At 46.0% G+C, this 17,071-nt stretch overlaps 1 protein-coding gene across 5 annotated transcripts in view; it reads left to right on the top strand.

The window, feature by feature from the left end:
• dab2 (DAB adaptor protein 2) overlaps positions 1-15,573 on the top strand; it is an 84,285-nt gene extending 68,712 nt beyond the window's left edge. For 4 of the 5 annotated variants that reach the window (XM_073047976.1, XM_073047977.1, XM_073047975.1 and 1 more), the window contains 6 exons: positions 2,331-2,888; positions 3,998-4,115; positions 5,213-5,836; positions 7,223-7,308; positions 9,109-9,192; positions 14,259-15,573. In XM_073047976.1, the coding sequence (XP_072904077.1) occupies positions 2,331-2,888; positions 3,998-4,115; positions 5,213-5,836; positions 7,223-7,308; positions 9,109-9,186 (1,464 nt within the window). In that variant the 3' untranslated portion in view covers positions 9,187-9,192; positions 14,259-15,573. The remainder of the gene's footprint in view (positions 1-2,330; positions 2,889-3,997; positions 4,116-5,212; positions 5,837-7,222; positions 7,309-9,108; positions 9,193-14,258) is intronic. The other variant, XM_073047979.1, reaches the window with a different exon arrangement.
• Positions 15,574-17,071: the final 1,498 nt, after the last annotated feature.

The raw sequence follows: 17,071 nt of genomic DNA, 5'->3' as shown, positions 1-17,071 counted from the left end.
TTAAATATACCCAGTGACATGGCCTTCACAGCTGTCTATGGCAAAGAATTCCACAGATTCACTATCCTTTGGCTAACCTCATCTCTGTTCTAAAGGGACTTTAATATAGGCTGGTATCCCAGGAGACTGGAACCGGGCTTCCAATGCAGTCAGAATCTGCATCTAGGACACCGTTGTCCAAATCCTAGAACATTAGATGTTTCACAAAGAAGAGAAAGTCTGCAGATGCTGACAATCTAAGCAACACACACAAACTGCTGGAGGAACTCAGCAGGCCAGGCAGCTCCTACGGAAAAGAGTATTGCTGATGTTTCGGGCCGAGACCCTTCATCAGGGTCAATAGATGTATTCAGCGGAGTGCACACAGAATATCCAGAGAATGTTGTTAGGCGTACGTTGGGTTACCTCAGTCCAGAATAGTGTTTTCAAATCCGTTACTTAGAAACATAGAAAACCTGCAGCACAGTACAGGCCCTTCGACCCACAAAGCTGGGCTGAGCATGTCCTTACCTTGGAAATTATGTAGGGTTACCCATAGCCCTCTATTTTTCTAAGTTCCATGTACCTGTCCAGGAGTCTCTTAAAAGACCCTGTCGTATCCACCTCTACCACTGTCGCTGGCAGCCCGTTCTACGCACTCACCACTCTCTGAGTAAAAACAACTTAACCCGACATCTCCTCTGTACCTACTCCCAAGCACCTTAAACCTGTGCCCTCTTGTGTAAGCCATTTCAGCCCTGGGAAAAAGCCTCTGACTATCCACACGGTCAATGCCTGTTTTTCTTTTAGGGGAATGTCAGTTCATTCAGTCTGTCCAGGGAATGTCGCTGGGTCTGTGTGTATTTGGGTTATTTAAGTCCATAAAATAATCTGATTCTTGAGGGGGAGTGATTGGGATCATGTGTATTGGCCTATGGCCAGAAGTGTATTTTTACAGATCATTACAGTATGGAATTCTTTGACCATGTGGTTGTTGGAAGCAATTTTCATTCCAAAGGAATTAGAGTGTTAGAATTCAACAACCTAATTCTGTTTTAGCCATGTCTTCCATTGAAATCTTTGTTAGATTAATACCAGCTGGTTAAGTAACATCGTACACAGGAGATTTTGCAGATGCTGAAAATCCAGAGCAACGCACACAAAATGCCGGAGGAACTCAGCAGGTCTGGCAGCATCTATGGAGAGAAATAAACAGTCAGTGTTTTGGGACTGGAAAGGAAGGGAGCAGAAGCCAGCCTTGTAAGGAGAGGGGAGGGGAAGAAGTACAAGCTGCTGAGATCAGATGAGGAAGGTTGGCGGGTGAAGTAAGAAGCTGGGAGGTGATAGGTGGAAAAGGTAAAGGGCTAAGGGCTTAAGGAATCTAATGGGAGAAGAGGGTGAACCATGGGAGAAAGGGAAGGGGGCAGCAGAGGGACGTGATATGCAGGTGAGGAGAAGAGGAGGGATAAGAGAGGAACAGAGAAAGAAAGAAGTGACAGGGAGAAATCCCTGGAAGCGAGGACCCGATTGTACCTGATGATGGGTCTTGGTCCACAATATCAACTATTTATTCCCCACCATAGATGCTGCCTGACTTGCTGAGTTCCTCCAACATCTTGTGTGTTACTTGGGCAGAGGGTTTGACATGACCAGAGAACCAGGTTTTTCCTGATTGGGCAACACGAGTGAATCTGCAGATGCTGGAAATAAATAAAAACACAAAATGCTGACAGAACTCAGCAGGCCAGACAGCATCTATGGGAGGAGGTAGTGACGACTTTTCGGGCCAAAGCGTCGTCACTACCTCCTCCCATAGATGCTGTCTGGCCTGCTGAGTTCTGTCCGCATTTTGAGTTTTTATTTTTTTCCTGATTGGGTCCTCACCTATGCCAGCTAAATATACCAGCAAGGAAGTTTGTCTAAAGTGAAGCTTCTATACAATTCATAGGTGAATGAAATGTGAGTAAATTAAGCCCCAGAATAGTGTTGAACAAAGGCATGTCCCAGTAACCAGAGAAAGTCTGCTTCTGCCCCATCTACCAATGGCGTTGGGATCACTGCCACATGCTGCTCTGCTATTGGCCCACAAACAGGCCAATTGGCACCAAGCTTGTTCTCACCCGTTGAGACCAAATTGCCCTGATGGTTTGCTTGCCTTGGTTACACACTCTCCTTTAACCACTCCAGACTGTAGATAACATTCACAGGAGGGTTGGGGGGGTGGGGGGGGGGTGGAGGAGGACTGCACTGACTGTTGCTAACTTCAGAAGAAATCTTGCCCTTCGGATGCAACCTTTTTTAGCTTTTGTTGATCCTGTGATTGAAATTTCCTTCTCTCTGTCAATGATCAGGAAAACAATGACAGCTCTTCGGGTTGCTTGTTGGACTTGTCCTCTCCTGAAATGGACCCCCTGAACACCTGTATGAAAGACAATCCCTTCCGAGATGAGACCACCTCTTCCTCGCTCAACTTCTTCCCCACGCCTGACCCCAACCCCTTTGGAAATGATCCTTTCTCTCAACATAACCAATCAGTACCTCAGGCTGTTGATTCTGCAAATTTCTCCAATCAGAAAGACGGAGCACTTGCTTTCCTAGATGCTGCCAGCAGTTTGAACTTTGACCACCTGTCTAGTCCAGCTGTCACTGGCTCTAAGGTTGACTCATCACCATGGCCACTGAATGGATTGCCAGGCCAAGAACCAAGTGATTCAGTTAGCAAGCCAGCACCCAATCCTTTTGCTAAAATCTCTGGCCCTGCACTAGCCACACACAATGGCTTAAAACCAGACACTCAAAGTGCTTCGACCAAGCAGATGGATTCCCTCCTGGGACAAGGTCTCAACTCCATCACCCTGTCCCCTCCGCCGCAGAGCGCCAAAGGAGGACGAGGCAGGCGAGCTATCCAGGTGAAAAATCCTCTATCCACCTTTAATTAACTAACCACCTAGTAACTAACCAGTGGCCAATCCCAACATAACTCTGTGCATCTCCCAGTAACCTGGAGTTGCGTTAGTTTTCTTGAATGTGTGTTTTTTGCTTCCACTCGGTCACTTTCTGAACTAACACTGAGTCGACTAAACTTAGTAAGAGTGACGTGCTGGAGATCGCGAATCTCAATTAACATTCTTGGGATGATTTGGTATCTTTCTTGCTAGTCCCACTAGATTGCGTGAGCACTTGGTCTAACCTTGTTGGCAAATGCATGCTCTCAGCCCCTCTAGCACTGTCTTCTCTCTTCAGCGAGTACAGAGCCCGCGTCTTCCCTCTGTAGGAGGGGCTCGCAGTCCTTCATGCTAATTCCAGGCCAGTAATGTGTAAATTCAAGTTTAACCTGACAGGCCATAAAAGTCAGGAGCAGAATTATGAAACTCAGCCCATTGAGTCTGCTCCACTGTTCAATCATAGCTGATTTATTATCCCTCTCAACCCCATTCTCCTGCCTTCTCCCTGTAATCGTTGGCACCCTTATTAATCAAGAACTTGTCAAACTCTGCTTTAAATATACCCAGTGACTTGGCCTCTACAGCAATTTATGGCAATAAATTCCACAAATTCATCACCCCCTAGCTGAAGAAATTGCTCTTCATCTCTGTTCTAAAGGGATGTCCTTCTATTCTAAGGCTATTCCCTCTGATTCTAGACTCCCTGCACTCCCCCATTACTGGAACCATCCTCTCTACATCCATTCTATTTAGGCCTTTCACTATTCAATAGGTTTCAATGAGATCCCCCCTCATTCTTCTGAACTCCAGGGAGCCTAAAGCCATCAAATACTACAGACATTGACCCTTTTATTCCCAGGAATTTTCTCCTGAACCTCCAGACCCTCTCCAGAGGGATTTGGGTGGCTTTGTGCTGTGGCCAATTTCTACACTGGGTTGTTGAATAATTGAATTACAGGAGGCCATTTCTGACCCCACAGACCACTCCAGTTCCCATTTCCTTCACTTTTCCTGTATCTCTGCTCAGGACGTTTCCTTCAGCCTCTGAAAGGCTTGCTTGCCATCTCTTGCAGACCACTAGTGACAGCGTTGTGTCCAGTACCACTGCAGTTCAGCCCCCAGCACCATCCGGTCTTGGTGCTTTGGACCTGTTCAGCATCACGGCCTCGACATCTTCTCTGGCCGGTCCAGGTAAGACCTTGAGCAACACATACATGCACAAAGTGCTGGAGAAACTCCGTAAGTCAGACAGCATCTTGTCAATTGAGTTTTATTGAGCCAAGTCTTTATAAGTCATGGGTCAGACCACATGGAGTTGTGTAACCAGGGATGACTTGTGCCTAACAGCAAGACTTTCATGTTTTGCTTCCGCTGCCCCTGCTCCCAAGAGCCCCTGTTAGAGATCTGTATGACCCTTGACCTTGAGAACTCGCATAGGCTGGGCCAGTGAGCTGGGAGCTTTTGTATGGCAGAATGTTTCAACCAGGCTGTGCATGGTGACAGGAGAGACTACAGGTGTATATTAACTACGGGAGAATGAGGGGAGATTTGATAGAGGTGAAAAGTTCTGAGGCACATCCATATCACTAGGGTGCCTAAGACTTTTGCACAGTACTGTATCTACTAAATGTTTTCTAATATTAACAAAAAACTTTAAAACTCACAGATATTGCTTTTTCAAGAACGAATAAAGAGGATGGAGATGGATGTCTTTCCACCATGTGCTTCAAATCAAATCAGTATTAACCCACGCAGCGGTTGAGGGTTATGGGCCAACCGTGAGCAGATGGGGGTAACTTGCTGTGCAACAATTGGCATGGGCAAGTTGACTGCAGGGCCCGTTTTCACGCTGACTGACTATGACCTCTGTCTGTTGTAGCGGTCCTCCCGTGATGGTGCACAATTCAGATGGAGTGGGTGTGAGATAAAAGCTATTGATTACTTATTTAGAGATACAATGCAGATCAGGCCCTTCCAGCCCAACAAACCGCATCACCCAGCAACCCACCTAGCCTAATGACAGGACAATTTCCAATGACCAATTAACCTGCTAACCGGTACGTCATTAAACTGTGGGAGGAAACCCACGAGGTTAGGGGGGGGAGTGTGCTGAACTCCTTGAGATAGTGCCAAAATTCGAAACACTGCTCGCCCCAAGATGGAAGAGTGTCATGCTAAGAGTTCTCCAAACCTCCATGCTGCCCAGAATCATGTAGGAATGCCCAATAGGTAGTGTCTGAGTGGTTCCTAGTCCACAGGATGACTAAATTGTGCTCTGCTCTCTCTAGGTTTGACAGGACCCACCCAGAGCACGTGGGGGCAGCCACTCGCTCAGCCTGGCCCACTGCCTCCAATGCCTGTTCCTGGTGGTTCTGCCCCCTTCGTGCAGCCGGGTGTATTCGGAGGGTGCCCTGCTGTGGTTTGGAGCCAACCGCCTTCCTTTGGTGCCACGCCAACTCCTTCCACCTGGGCTCAGCTCTCCCTGCCGACTCCATCACCCCCGCCCGTGTGGGCTCAGCCACTCCCCCAAGCCCACCCGTTTGGGTCCAATCCCTTTGCGCCCTCCCTTCCGATGATGCAAGCTCCAGCGATGGTCTCGGGGCTTCCGCCTACCCCACCTCCACGGCCCGTTCCTCAGGCCGGACCGCAGGACTCGACCAAGCAGCCTACCAGTGCCTTCACTGCCTTGGACCCCCTGGGAGACAAGGAGAAGAAGAACATCAAGGAGATGTTCAAGGACTTCCAGATCGCCAAGCCGCCCGCCATCCCGGCGCGGAGAGGGGAGCAGCCGGCCGTTACCGGGGCCTCCGGGGCCTTCGGTCAATATTTCGGCACCAAAGTGGGTGTGGCGCAGGAAATAGCCGATCACGATGACTTCGACATCAGTCAGATCTCTCCAGCTGAACCCAATGGTAATGGGCTTTGTCACCTGAGGCAGTGTTTGTGTAGGTTGTACAGATAGCTGAGAGTTGGTGGGGTCTAGGAAGGGCTGGCATCAGTGCTGAATTATGGGTGAAGGTGGCAAGGCTGGGGTGCCAGCAGGGGGGCAAGAAATGGGTCATCCTTCCTGATGGGTATGCAATAGAGATTCGATTGTTTAATGTCATTTCCAGTACACAGCTGTAAAGGAGAGCCATATAACTGGTCCTCGGGATCTGATGCAGCACAAAAAATCTATGCTAAAGAACACAATAGTTAAAACAAACACAACAAATATAAATACTTAAGATAGCTTATATCTATAGATCGAATGTATGTCCATAAGGTGATGCTGGGTACAGGAGTGTCTGTACATAAGGGGACTGACTGGAAGTGATAGAGTAGTGGTGGTTGGGGGTGTGGGGGTGGAGGTGTTGATCAGACTTACTACTTGGGAAAATGAGAGTTTGAGTCTGGAGGTCCTGGTGTGGATGCAACATGGGCTCCTCCCTGATGGGAGTGGGACAGACTGTCCATGAGCAGGATGGAACATAAGGGACTGCAGATCCTAGCGTCCAGAGCAACAATCTGCTGGAGGAGCTCAGCGGGTCAAGTAGATTCTGTGGAGGGAAATGGATGGATGATTGATGTTTTGGGTCAACCCTTCAAGTGGACTGGAGGAAGGAAGATCCCCAGAGTAAAAGGTGAAGGGGCAGTGTAGTGCAAGAGCTGGTCAGGAAAGGGTGGATCCAGTCAGCAGATGTAGAGGGAGTATGGAGACTTGTACTGGCATTAGAGAGGGTCCAGAAGGTGTTCACAAGAATGATCCTGTGGATGAAATGGTTAATGAGGAGTGTTTGACTTTGGGCCTGTAGTCGCTGGAGTTTAGAAGAATGAGGGGGATCTCATTGAAACCTATTGAATATTGAGAGGAGTGGATTAAGCGATAAGCTTTCCAATCATGGGTAATCTAGGACCAGATGGCATAGCCTCGGAAGAGAGGGACATCCATTAAGGAGAGATTTCTTTAGCCAGAGGGTGGTAAATCTGCGGAATTCATTGCCATAGACGGTTGGGGAGGGCAAGTCATTGGGTATATTTAAAGTGGAGGTTGATAAGGTTCTCGATTAGACAGGGTGTCAAAGGTTACAGAGAGCAGGCAGGAGAAAGGCGTTGCGAGGGAAAAATAAATCCACCATGATGAAATGGAGGAGCAGACTCGATGGGCCAAATGGCCTCATTCTGCTGCGATATCTTATGGACCTGGTGCTGAGGGTGGGACAGTTTGCTGGGAGTAGAGGGTCTGGTGTAAGAAAGAACAAGTATGACCTGTAGTTCACTTTACCAATGTCTGTGCTTGCTGTCTCGTTTTCTTGTAGAATTACCAGAAGCCACTGTGAGACTGAGTGCTCTGGCGCCAAATCCCTTTGATTCAATGGGAGATCCATTTGCTGCCCCTCCCACAGTGAGTACAAGCTATTAACTGATTCTGCCTTCTCCCTCCTTCCAGTTCTGATGATGGGTCTCAGCCCAAACCACCCTCTCCATCGATGCTGCCCGACCTGCCAAGTTCCTCCAGCATTTAGTGTGTTGCCCTGTGCAAGTGCTGTGTGCACAATTTGATGGTTCGATAGGTTTAACGTTGGTGTAGGCCACCCAAACACCAGGAGAGGTGCTTCTTCATCCTGAGAGATCTTTACCTGAGGTGAATGTTAGCATTAATCTGGAGCCTCAGGTCTAGTCAGCAGAGACCCCTCCCTTCCCTGGACACCAAATACGAGCCTGGTGCCCAGAAGTCCGAGACTGTTGGTCACTTGTTGATAAATACTGACCCCAGCAACCCAATCTTGCTGGTGTCCAGCTGCCACCTACCAAACCTTGGATCTGACACTTGCAACTGACCAGTCTCCTTCCACAGACCTGGTATTAACTGCTCTTGAACTCTTTGACCAGCCCTGGACCACAGATTATAATTGCTTGAAGACCTTTTTATTTCAACGGGCGGTGTTTCTCTTCCATCACTGTTGATGGTGTCCTCACCTGCATCTCCATTTCCCATGTATCTGCCTTCATTCCATCCTCCCATCATAACAGAGTTCTGCTTGTTCTGAGCTACCACCCCCATGAGCCTCTGTAGCCAGCATGTCATCCTCTGTAACTTTTGGCATCTCCACTGGGATCTTAACCACTAAACAACTCTTTCCCTTCCCAACCCCCCGTCCACTTTCTGTAGAAATGACTCTACAACCTGATTCTCTAGTCCATTCATCCCTCCTCACTGATCTCCCTCCTGGCACTTACCCCTGCAAGTGGCCAAAGTACTACTCCTGCCCATTCAGCTCCTCCCTCACCTCCATTCAGGACCCCAAACAGACCTTGAAAGTGAGTTGAGTAAGCACTTCACCTGACATCTATTGTATCTACCACTCCCAGTGCAGCCTCCTCCACATCAATGACTGGCCTTGGCCTTGTGCTTGTGTGAGGGTTCTGGAAGCTAGATCTTCCTACTACCATCAGCTAGAAGGTACAGAAGGTCAGGTTCAGGAACAGGTATACCCCTACAACCATCAGGCTCCTGAACCACCATGGATAATTTCACTCACCTCAACACTGAACTGATTGCATAACCTACAGACTCACTTCCAACTCTTCATAATTCCTCCTATTCTCAGCATCTTTTGTATTTGCACAGTTTGTCTTTTGCATGGTGGTTGTCAGTCAGTCTGTCTCTGTAGATTCTATCACATGTGTTTTTCCTGTGAGTGCACAAAAATGAATCTCAAGGTAGTATATGGTACCATGTATCTACTTTGGTAATAAATTTGACTTGATATACGAGGGTGATTGATATGTTCGTGGCCTAAGGTAGAAGGAGATGAGTTATACAGCTCCCGTTACATGCACATGCAGTTCAACTCTTTGAGTGATTGTGCAGAAAGTTTGAAGTTAATAACTCATCAGGGGTGATTGATAAGTTTGTGGCTTAAGGTAGCAGTAGATGAATTAAAATGTAGGAGGGAACTATGTTGAAAAATAAATGTGCTTGGTTTTCTAAAATTGATTCCTTCTAGCTTAGGCCACGAATTTATCAATCGTGCCTTGTACATGAGTACATGGAGGCATAGGTGCAATGGAAAAACTGACAACAACTTCAAGAAAAATAAACTAATTGTCAGTTTTGAATAAGGAAACCAGACCACTTTGATAATAACTTTTCATTTGTACTTTAACCCAGGTGTAAAAGTGTCTTTTCTTTGCTTTCTAGTCTGATTCTGCACCTGCTACCACTCCACAGTCATCCTCTGACCCATTTGGAGATCACTTCAGAAACCCATTTCTTTAACACCCGGTAAGTATGTAACTGTGCCTGTGCGTCTATGAGCAGGGACCTCCTGCATGTCCTGTATTTGAGCAGGGTGACCAAGCTCTCCAGTTATTACTAAGTCCAGTGCCAACTTCAGACTCCATCTCAGGTCAGAGTCATTTTTGTACGGTGAAATGTTATTTGCATTAACAAACACAGTGGCAAAAATGCTATTGCAGCATTTAATTCCAACCACTGTCTGGAAGGAGTTTGTATGTTCTCCCTGTGACCATGTGGGTTTCCTCCCACAGTCCAAAGACCTACAGGTTGGTCACATGGGTGTAAATGGGTGGGGTAGTCTCGTTGGGCCAGAAGGGCCTGTTATTGTGCTGTATCTCTACATAAAAATAAAAAAAATACCGAAGTGGCCCACAAGTGTCGCCACACGTCCCAGCACCAGCGTAGCTCAGCAGAACAACAGCAAAAGAAGCCCCTTTCCTCTCTCCCTCCCAGCCAATGGACCTTCTCCCTCATGCGCACACGCACGCACAAACCCCGGGATAGGCTGTCTCCAGATCTCCAACCTTCAGTGGAGTCTTAGACTTTGGGCCTCTGATTCCCGGATATGCCAACCCAAGGACTTCAGACGTCAGACACCGAACTAACATCAACACTAACTTGTCTGTCCTGTGTCCACGAGCTGCTTTGAATTCCCATCAAAACCTAATGTGTTAATTTGTATAAGCAGATTCCTAAAAGATGCCACTTTATGAAGCTCTGGTCTATTTTGTGAAGATCTTGTCAGAACATAGTCAGTGATGATGGCAGAGCAGCAATGGCTGGAATTTCTCAAAGCAATTCAGAAGGCTCAGGATGTATACAACCCAAAGACAAAGTATTCTAAAGGAAAGGTGACACAACCGGGGCTAACGAGAAGTCAAAGCCAACATAAAAGCAAAGATTAGTGGGAAGTTAGAGTACTGGGAAGCTTTTAAAAACCAACAGAAGGCAACTTAAAAAAAAAAGTCTTAGAGATGGTTAAGAAGGAATACAAAAGTAAGCTCGCCAATAAGACCATAAGACATAGATGCAGTTAGTCCATTCAGCCCATCGAGTCTGCTCTGCCGTTCCATCATGTCTGATCCTGGATCCACTCAACCCCATACAACTGCCTTCTCGCCAAATTCTTTGATGCCCTGACCAATCAGGAGACAATCAATTTCCACCTTAAATATACCCACGGACTTGGCCTCCGGCAGCCTGTGGCAGAGCATTCCACAGATTCACCTCTCTCTGGATTAAAAAAAGTTCCTTCTTACCTCTGTTCTAAAGGGTCACCCCTCAGTTTTGAGGCTGGGCCCTCTAGTTCTGGATACACCCACTACAGGAAACATCCTCTCCACATCCACCCTATCTAGTCCTTCCAACATTCAGTAAGTTTCAATGAGATCTCCCAGCATTCTTCTAAATTCCAGTGAGTACAGGCCCAAAGCTGCCAAATGCTTCTCGTATGTTAACCTCTTCATTCCCAGAATCATCCTCCTGAACCTCCTCTGGACTCTCTCCAATGACAACACATCCTTTCTGAGATATGGGGCCCAGAACTGTTGACAATACTCCAAGTGCAGCCTGACTGGTGTCTTTATAAAGCCTCAGCATTATCTCCTTGTTTTTATATTCTATTCCCCTTGAAATAAATGGCAACATTGCATTTGCCTTCTTTACCACAGACTCAACCTGTAAATTAACTTTCTGGGAGTCTTGCCAGAGGACTCCCAAATCCCTCTGCACCTCTGATGTTTGAACCTTCTCCCCATTTAGATAATAGTCCCCACTATTGTTCCTTTTACCAAAATGCATTATCATACATTTCCCAACACTGTATTCCATCTGCCACTTTTTTTGCCCATTCTTCCAATTTGTTTAAATCCTGCTGCAATTGCATTGCTTCCTCAGCACTACCTACCCCTCCACCTATCTTCGTATCATCCGCAAACTTTGCCACAAAGCCATCAATTCCATTATCCGAACCATTGACAAACAATGTGAAAAGTAGCGGTTCCAATACTGACCCCTGAGGAACACAAGTCACTGACAGCCAACCAGAAAAGGCCCCTTGTTTTCCTATTCACTACCTCCTGCCTGTATTCCTCTATCTATGCCAGTATCTTTCCTGTAATGCCATAGGATTTTTATCTTGCTAAGCAGCCTCGTGTGTGCACCTTATCAAATGCCTTCTGAAAATCAAAGTAAATGACATCCACTGCCTCTCCTTTGTCCACCCTGTTTGTTACTTCCTTGAAGAACTCTAACAGATTTGTCAGGCAAGATTTCCCTTTACAGAAACCATGCTGACTTTGACTTAGTTTATCATTAGTCTCCAAGTACCTCAACCTTATCCTTGATAATAGACTCCAACACTTTCCCAACCACTGAGATTAGGCTAACTGGCCTATATTCTCCTTTCTTTTGCCATCCTCCCTTCTTAAAGAGTGGAATGACATTTGCAATCTTCCAGTCCTTCAGGACCATGCCAGAATCGAGTGATTCTTGAAAGATCATGACCAATGTATCTGCTCTCTCTTCAGCAACCATTTTAGAACTCTGGGATGTAGTCCATCTGGTCCAGGTGACCTACCCACCTTAAGACCTTTCAGTTTGACTGGCACTTTTTCCTTTGTAAAAGCAATGGCACTCACTCCTGCATCCCGACATTCACAGATCTCTGGCACACTGCTAGTATCTTCTAAAGTGAAGACTGGTGTAAAGCCAACATCAGCGTGCTAAATGAAGCAAAAACAACAAGGATTGAAGCCTACGTCTTCAAGAACCAACTAAGATGGAACGGTCATGTTGTTCGGATGAAAGAATTTGTCTGCCGAAACAAATCTTCTACTCCCAGCTTACGTTGTTCAGTGTAGTTTTTGTATTGTTCATGTAGCACCATGGTCCTGAAAAACATTGTCTTATTTTTACTGTGTACCAGTAGTTATGGTCAAAATGACAATAAAAGCATCTTGACTTGAAGAAGGCAAACATAAAAGAGGCGGACAACAGAAGAGATTCAAAGACGTCTTAAAAGCCAACATGAAGAAATGTAACATCGACAGCAACAACTGGGAAACCAATGCCAGGGACAGGAAACTCTGGCAAGCCATCATCCAAGAAGGAACAGCAACTTTCGAAGCCAACAGATGTGCAGAATTAGAAGAAAAGAGAAGAAAATGGAAAGAGAGGCAGCAACAACCAAAGCCCGATCTGCCATCTGGAACTAGCTGTGTTGAATGCAGAAGAACTTTCAAAGCCAAGGTTGGACTCATAAGCCACTTGAGAACCCATAAATAGATCAACAGAACAAAGACCGTCATCCTCGACCTCGAGGGATAGCCACGACGACGACCCATTAAGTTCATCTGCCATTTCTTTGTCCCCATTACAACCTCAACTGCATCATTTTCCAGTGTCCTATCAACTCGCACCTCCCTTTCACTCTTTATATAACTGAAAAAAAATTAATATCCTGCTTTATATTATTGACTAGTCTGTCCTCGTATTTAATCTTTTCCCTTCTTATAACTTTTTTAGTTGCCTTTTGTTGGATTTTAAAAGCTTATCAATCATCCAACTTCCCACTCACTTTTGCTACCTAATATGCCTTTTCCTTGGCTTTTAGGTTGACGTGCAGGTTGAGTCTGTGGTGAGGAAGGTGAATTATATGTTGGCATTCATTTCTAGAGGACTGGAATTTAGAAGCAAGAATGTAACGTTGAGACTTTATAAAGCACTGGTGAGGCCTCACTTTGAGAACTGTGAGCAGGTTTGGGTTCCTTACCTTAGAAAGGATGTGCTGAAACTGGAGGGCGTTCACAGGAGGTTCAAGAAAATGATTCCAGGATTGAATAGCTTGTCATACGAAGAGTGTTTGATGACCCTGGGCCGGTATTCACTGGAATTTAGAAGAATGAGGGGTGACCTCATTGAAACCGATTAAATGGTGAAAGGCTTTGATGGAGTGGATGTGGAGAGGATGTTGCCTGTGGTGGGAGAGTCTAAGACCAGAGGACACAGCCTCAGAATAGAGGGGTGTCCTTGTAGGATGGAGATGAAGAACCATTTCTTTTGCCAGAGAGTGGTGAATCTGTGAAATTCTTTGCCAGAACTCTGTGGAGGCCAAGTCTTTACATATGTTTGAGGCAGAGGTTGATAGATTGCTGGTTACAGGGCAAAGGCAGGAGATTGGGGCTGACAGGAAAATTGGATCAGCCATGATGAAAATGTGGAGCAGACTTGATGGCCAATATCTGCTCCGATATTTTATGGTCTTATTTAATCACGTTGCTCTGAGTCCAACAGTCGGATAGAGTTGTACTGGGGTATTTAATCATGTTGCTCTGAGTCCAACAGTCGGATAGAGTTGTACTGGGGTATTTAATCACGTTGCTCTGAGTCCAACAGTCGGATAGAGTTGTACTGGGGTATTTAATCACGTTGCTCTGAGTCCAACAGTCGGATAGAGTTGTACTGGGGTATTTATTCACGTTGCTCTGAGTCCAACAGTCGGATAGAGTTGTACTGGGGTATTTAATCACGTTGCTCTGAGTCCAACAGTCGGATAGAGTTGTACTGGGGTATTTAATCATGTTGCTCTGAGTCCAACAGTCGGATAGAGTTGTACTGGGGTATTTAATCACGTTGCTCTGAGTCCAACAGTCGGATAGAGTTGTACTGGGGTATTTAATCACGTTGCTCTGAGTCCAACAGTCGGATGGAGTTGTACTGGGGTATTTAATCACGTTGCTCTGAGTCCAACAGTCGGATAGAGTTGTACTGGGGTATTTAATCACGTTGCTCTGAGTCCAACAGTCGGATAGAGTTGTACTGGGGTATTTAATCACGTTGCTCTGAGTCCAACAGTCGGATAGAGTTGTACTGGGGTATTTAATCACGTTGCTCTGAGTCCAACAGTCGGATAGAGTTGTACTGGGGTATTTAATCATGTTGCTCTGAGTCCAACAGTCGGATGGAGTTGTACTGGGGTGACCATTCCCATTAATCAGCTAGGGACATTTTGTGATATCTACATTTTTAACAAGCTCTCTTTTTCTTCTCAGCCTCCCCATATTTGACCTGGACTCTCAACTGGTTTTTGCACACAATGGAAGGGTTGACGAATGGAACTGGTTTCTTGTGGCATACACACCTGTGGACTTCAAGCCTTGTAGACCATCGGTTGGCCAAAACTGGTTCGCAGCAGCTGGACAGATCTACAGTCAAGTTAACTCCAATTGATGGAGCCGATTTTCAAACCAGAATGTTTTGTCTCTGGGGAATGGAAGCCAGCCCAAGCCGCCTCTGGGTTTTGGTCTGCTGGAGAGTTTAAGCTCCTGTTTTCCACTTGGTCCTTCAGTGGTCCTGTTGTACTGAGCACCTTTGACTTGTCTGTGGAACTGCCTGGTTTGTTTCATGTGCCTTGTGTTGATCTCGATCTCCTGCGCTTTTTTGTGGTGTTTGCTGTCCCTGCAATGGAGGATGTGTAGGTCCATTGTAAAGTGGGAGGAGAGAACCCAGTATGGGAAGTGCATCTCCATGGTAACCCCTCTGGAGGTTGATCTCCACACTACGTGCCTAGCCCTTGTCCCTTTCTTTACGTCATGTGTCTGGCCTGGATTATAGATGTGGTGAGGTATTTAGAAATGCAACAGGCAAAGAGTTAGGAATCAGGGAGCCTAGCCCAAAATGAGGGAATGCTAATTTTGCACATTTTTTAATGTATTTTAAACTTCCTCTTCAATTTGTAGCTTTAGCACTAAGGTTAACAAAAGCCTGATTTAAACCAAATGAAACTCCCCTTGGACCTCCTAGGTCCAACTGTTAGCGTTCCCACTGGAATAACCCTATAGCCCTTACATGACATGAATGCTATTTGAGTGAGACCAATATTGCTGCTGCTACACCATCTCTACATCCTCACAAGTGGTTCACCTGCATACACCATACTAACAGATCAGTGGACACTGCTCCTGAATCAGTATGACACTCTTAAACCTTCCCAAACAACGCCAGGATCAACCCAGTGCAAGGCTTTGGATCCTGTCATGGTGAGTCTTGGACATTTAAAGCCAGTGTACGTGTCACTGCAATTTATCTGCTCACCTGATTGTAAGGTAACATAACTAGAAGTTCCACTGTAAGGGTAGCCTCTGAACAGTGTAAAGGTGTAGATTTGATGCCAAGCCCAGGGTGATCTTTGTTTGTATGAGCACCTGCCAGCACTCCACCTGCCAGTTCCTCGACAGCCCTAGTCCGTGTCCTTCCAACATCTTAAATTCTTCAATAAACTGGATCTATCAGTAGTTAGTTTAAGCTTTAACTATTACAGCTGTAACCAATCTAATGTGATCTTTTATTAAATGTATTAATGCAGCATTTAAGCTATGTGTTTGTCTTATTCAGTCACCGCTCACTGACACCCTGGAAACGCGTCAGAAGAGCGAAGCCTAGACTCCGCACACAAAATGCTGGAAGAACTGCTGTGCTGGCTGGGCTGTATTCACTAGGCTTTTCCGTTTAAGGGCTTTTAGGACATTAAACTCAAAGCCAGACATAATGAATGGCAGGACAAAATGCTGGTGGAATTTAGCCGCTCAGGCCATATCAAAGGAAAGGAATAAGCATCGATGTTTTGAGCCGAGACCTACATCAGGACTATAGGAAGCACGTGATTCTGGCAATGTTTCCAGGTAGTGACCAACCATAACCACTGTAGTCCTAATGTGGGGTACTCACCTGAAACCATGACTGTGCATTCAAATTCAAAGTACATTTATTATCAAAGAATTCATCTCCATGGATACCGCCTGACTGGAGTTGCTCCAGCATTTAGTGTGTGTTCCTCTGGTTTGGTGGGTTATGGGCTAGCAGGACTAGGTTTGAAGAGACATTTAGGTCAGCATAGGCTAGATGGGCCAAAGGGCCTGTTTCAGTGCTGTTTTATCTTTTAATTCAAGTTGGTCTGTTTTCTATCTAGTCCTGGGGGGTCACTAACCTAGAGTACTTCCCTCTTTTCCCTACCCCCCGCTGAGTCATCACTTAAGCTTCACAGGACACAGTGTGGGGTGGAGGGTCTGCAGATAACTCGAGTGAACGTTACAGTGTACTGTAGTTGAAACATCAGTAAATGTCAGTCCAGGAATGAGTTGGTATGCCATGAGTTATGAAGGTCCTGGACAGTGAAGTCCCAATTGGCAAAGTCCTTTACTTAACATTTATCCTTCACCAAATCAATCTAACCCTTCCCTCTCCTACAAAGCCCTCCATGTTTCTATCATCCATGTGCCTGTGTGCTTCTTAAATGTGTCTATCTGTACTCCAGCAGGGACTCCATGTCCTTGCTTCTGGCATTCTCCCCCCCCCCCCCCCCCACCCTCCATACTTTCCTCCAATCACCTTAAAAAATGATATCCCATTGTATTAGCCATTCCCATCCTGTGGAAAAAGTCTCTGGCTATCTACCCAATCCAAGCCTCTTATCTTGAGTCACTCCTTATCCTCCTTCATTCCAAAGAGAAAACCCCAATTCGCTCAACCAATCCTCATAAGACATGCTCTCTAATCCAGGCAGCATCGGGAGGGTTTAAACTAATTTGCAAGGGGGATGGGACCCAAAACGATAGAGCAGTGAAAGAAGTGCATGGAGTAAAGCCAGATCTAACATATAGAGAGGCTTTGAGGAAAGAGAAGCAGAATAAAGGGTGTAAAGGTAGTAAGGTAGAAGGGCTAAAGTGTGTGTACTTCAATGCAAGAAGCATCAGGAACAAAGGTGATGAACTGAGAGCTTGGATACATACATGGAATTATGATGATGTGGCCATTACAGAGACTTGGCTGGCACCAGGGCAGGAATGGATACTCAATATTCCTGGAT

The sequence above is a fragment of the Hemitrygon akajei genome, chromosome 6 (genome assembly GCF_048418815.1).
Source record: "Hemitrygon akajei chromosome 6, sHemAka1.3, whole genome shotgun sequence".
Taxonomy (NCBI): domain Eukaryota; kingdom Metazoa; phylum Chordata; class Chondrichthyes; order Myliobatiformes; family Dasyatidae; genus Hemitrygon; species Hemitrygon akajei.
This window is presented reverse-complemented; position numbering and strand designations above follow the sequence as displayed.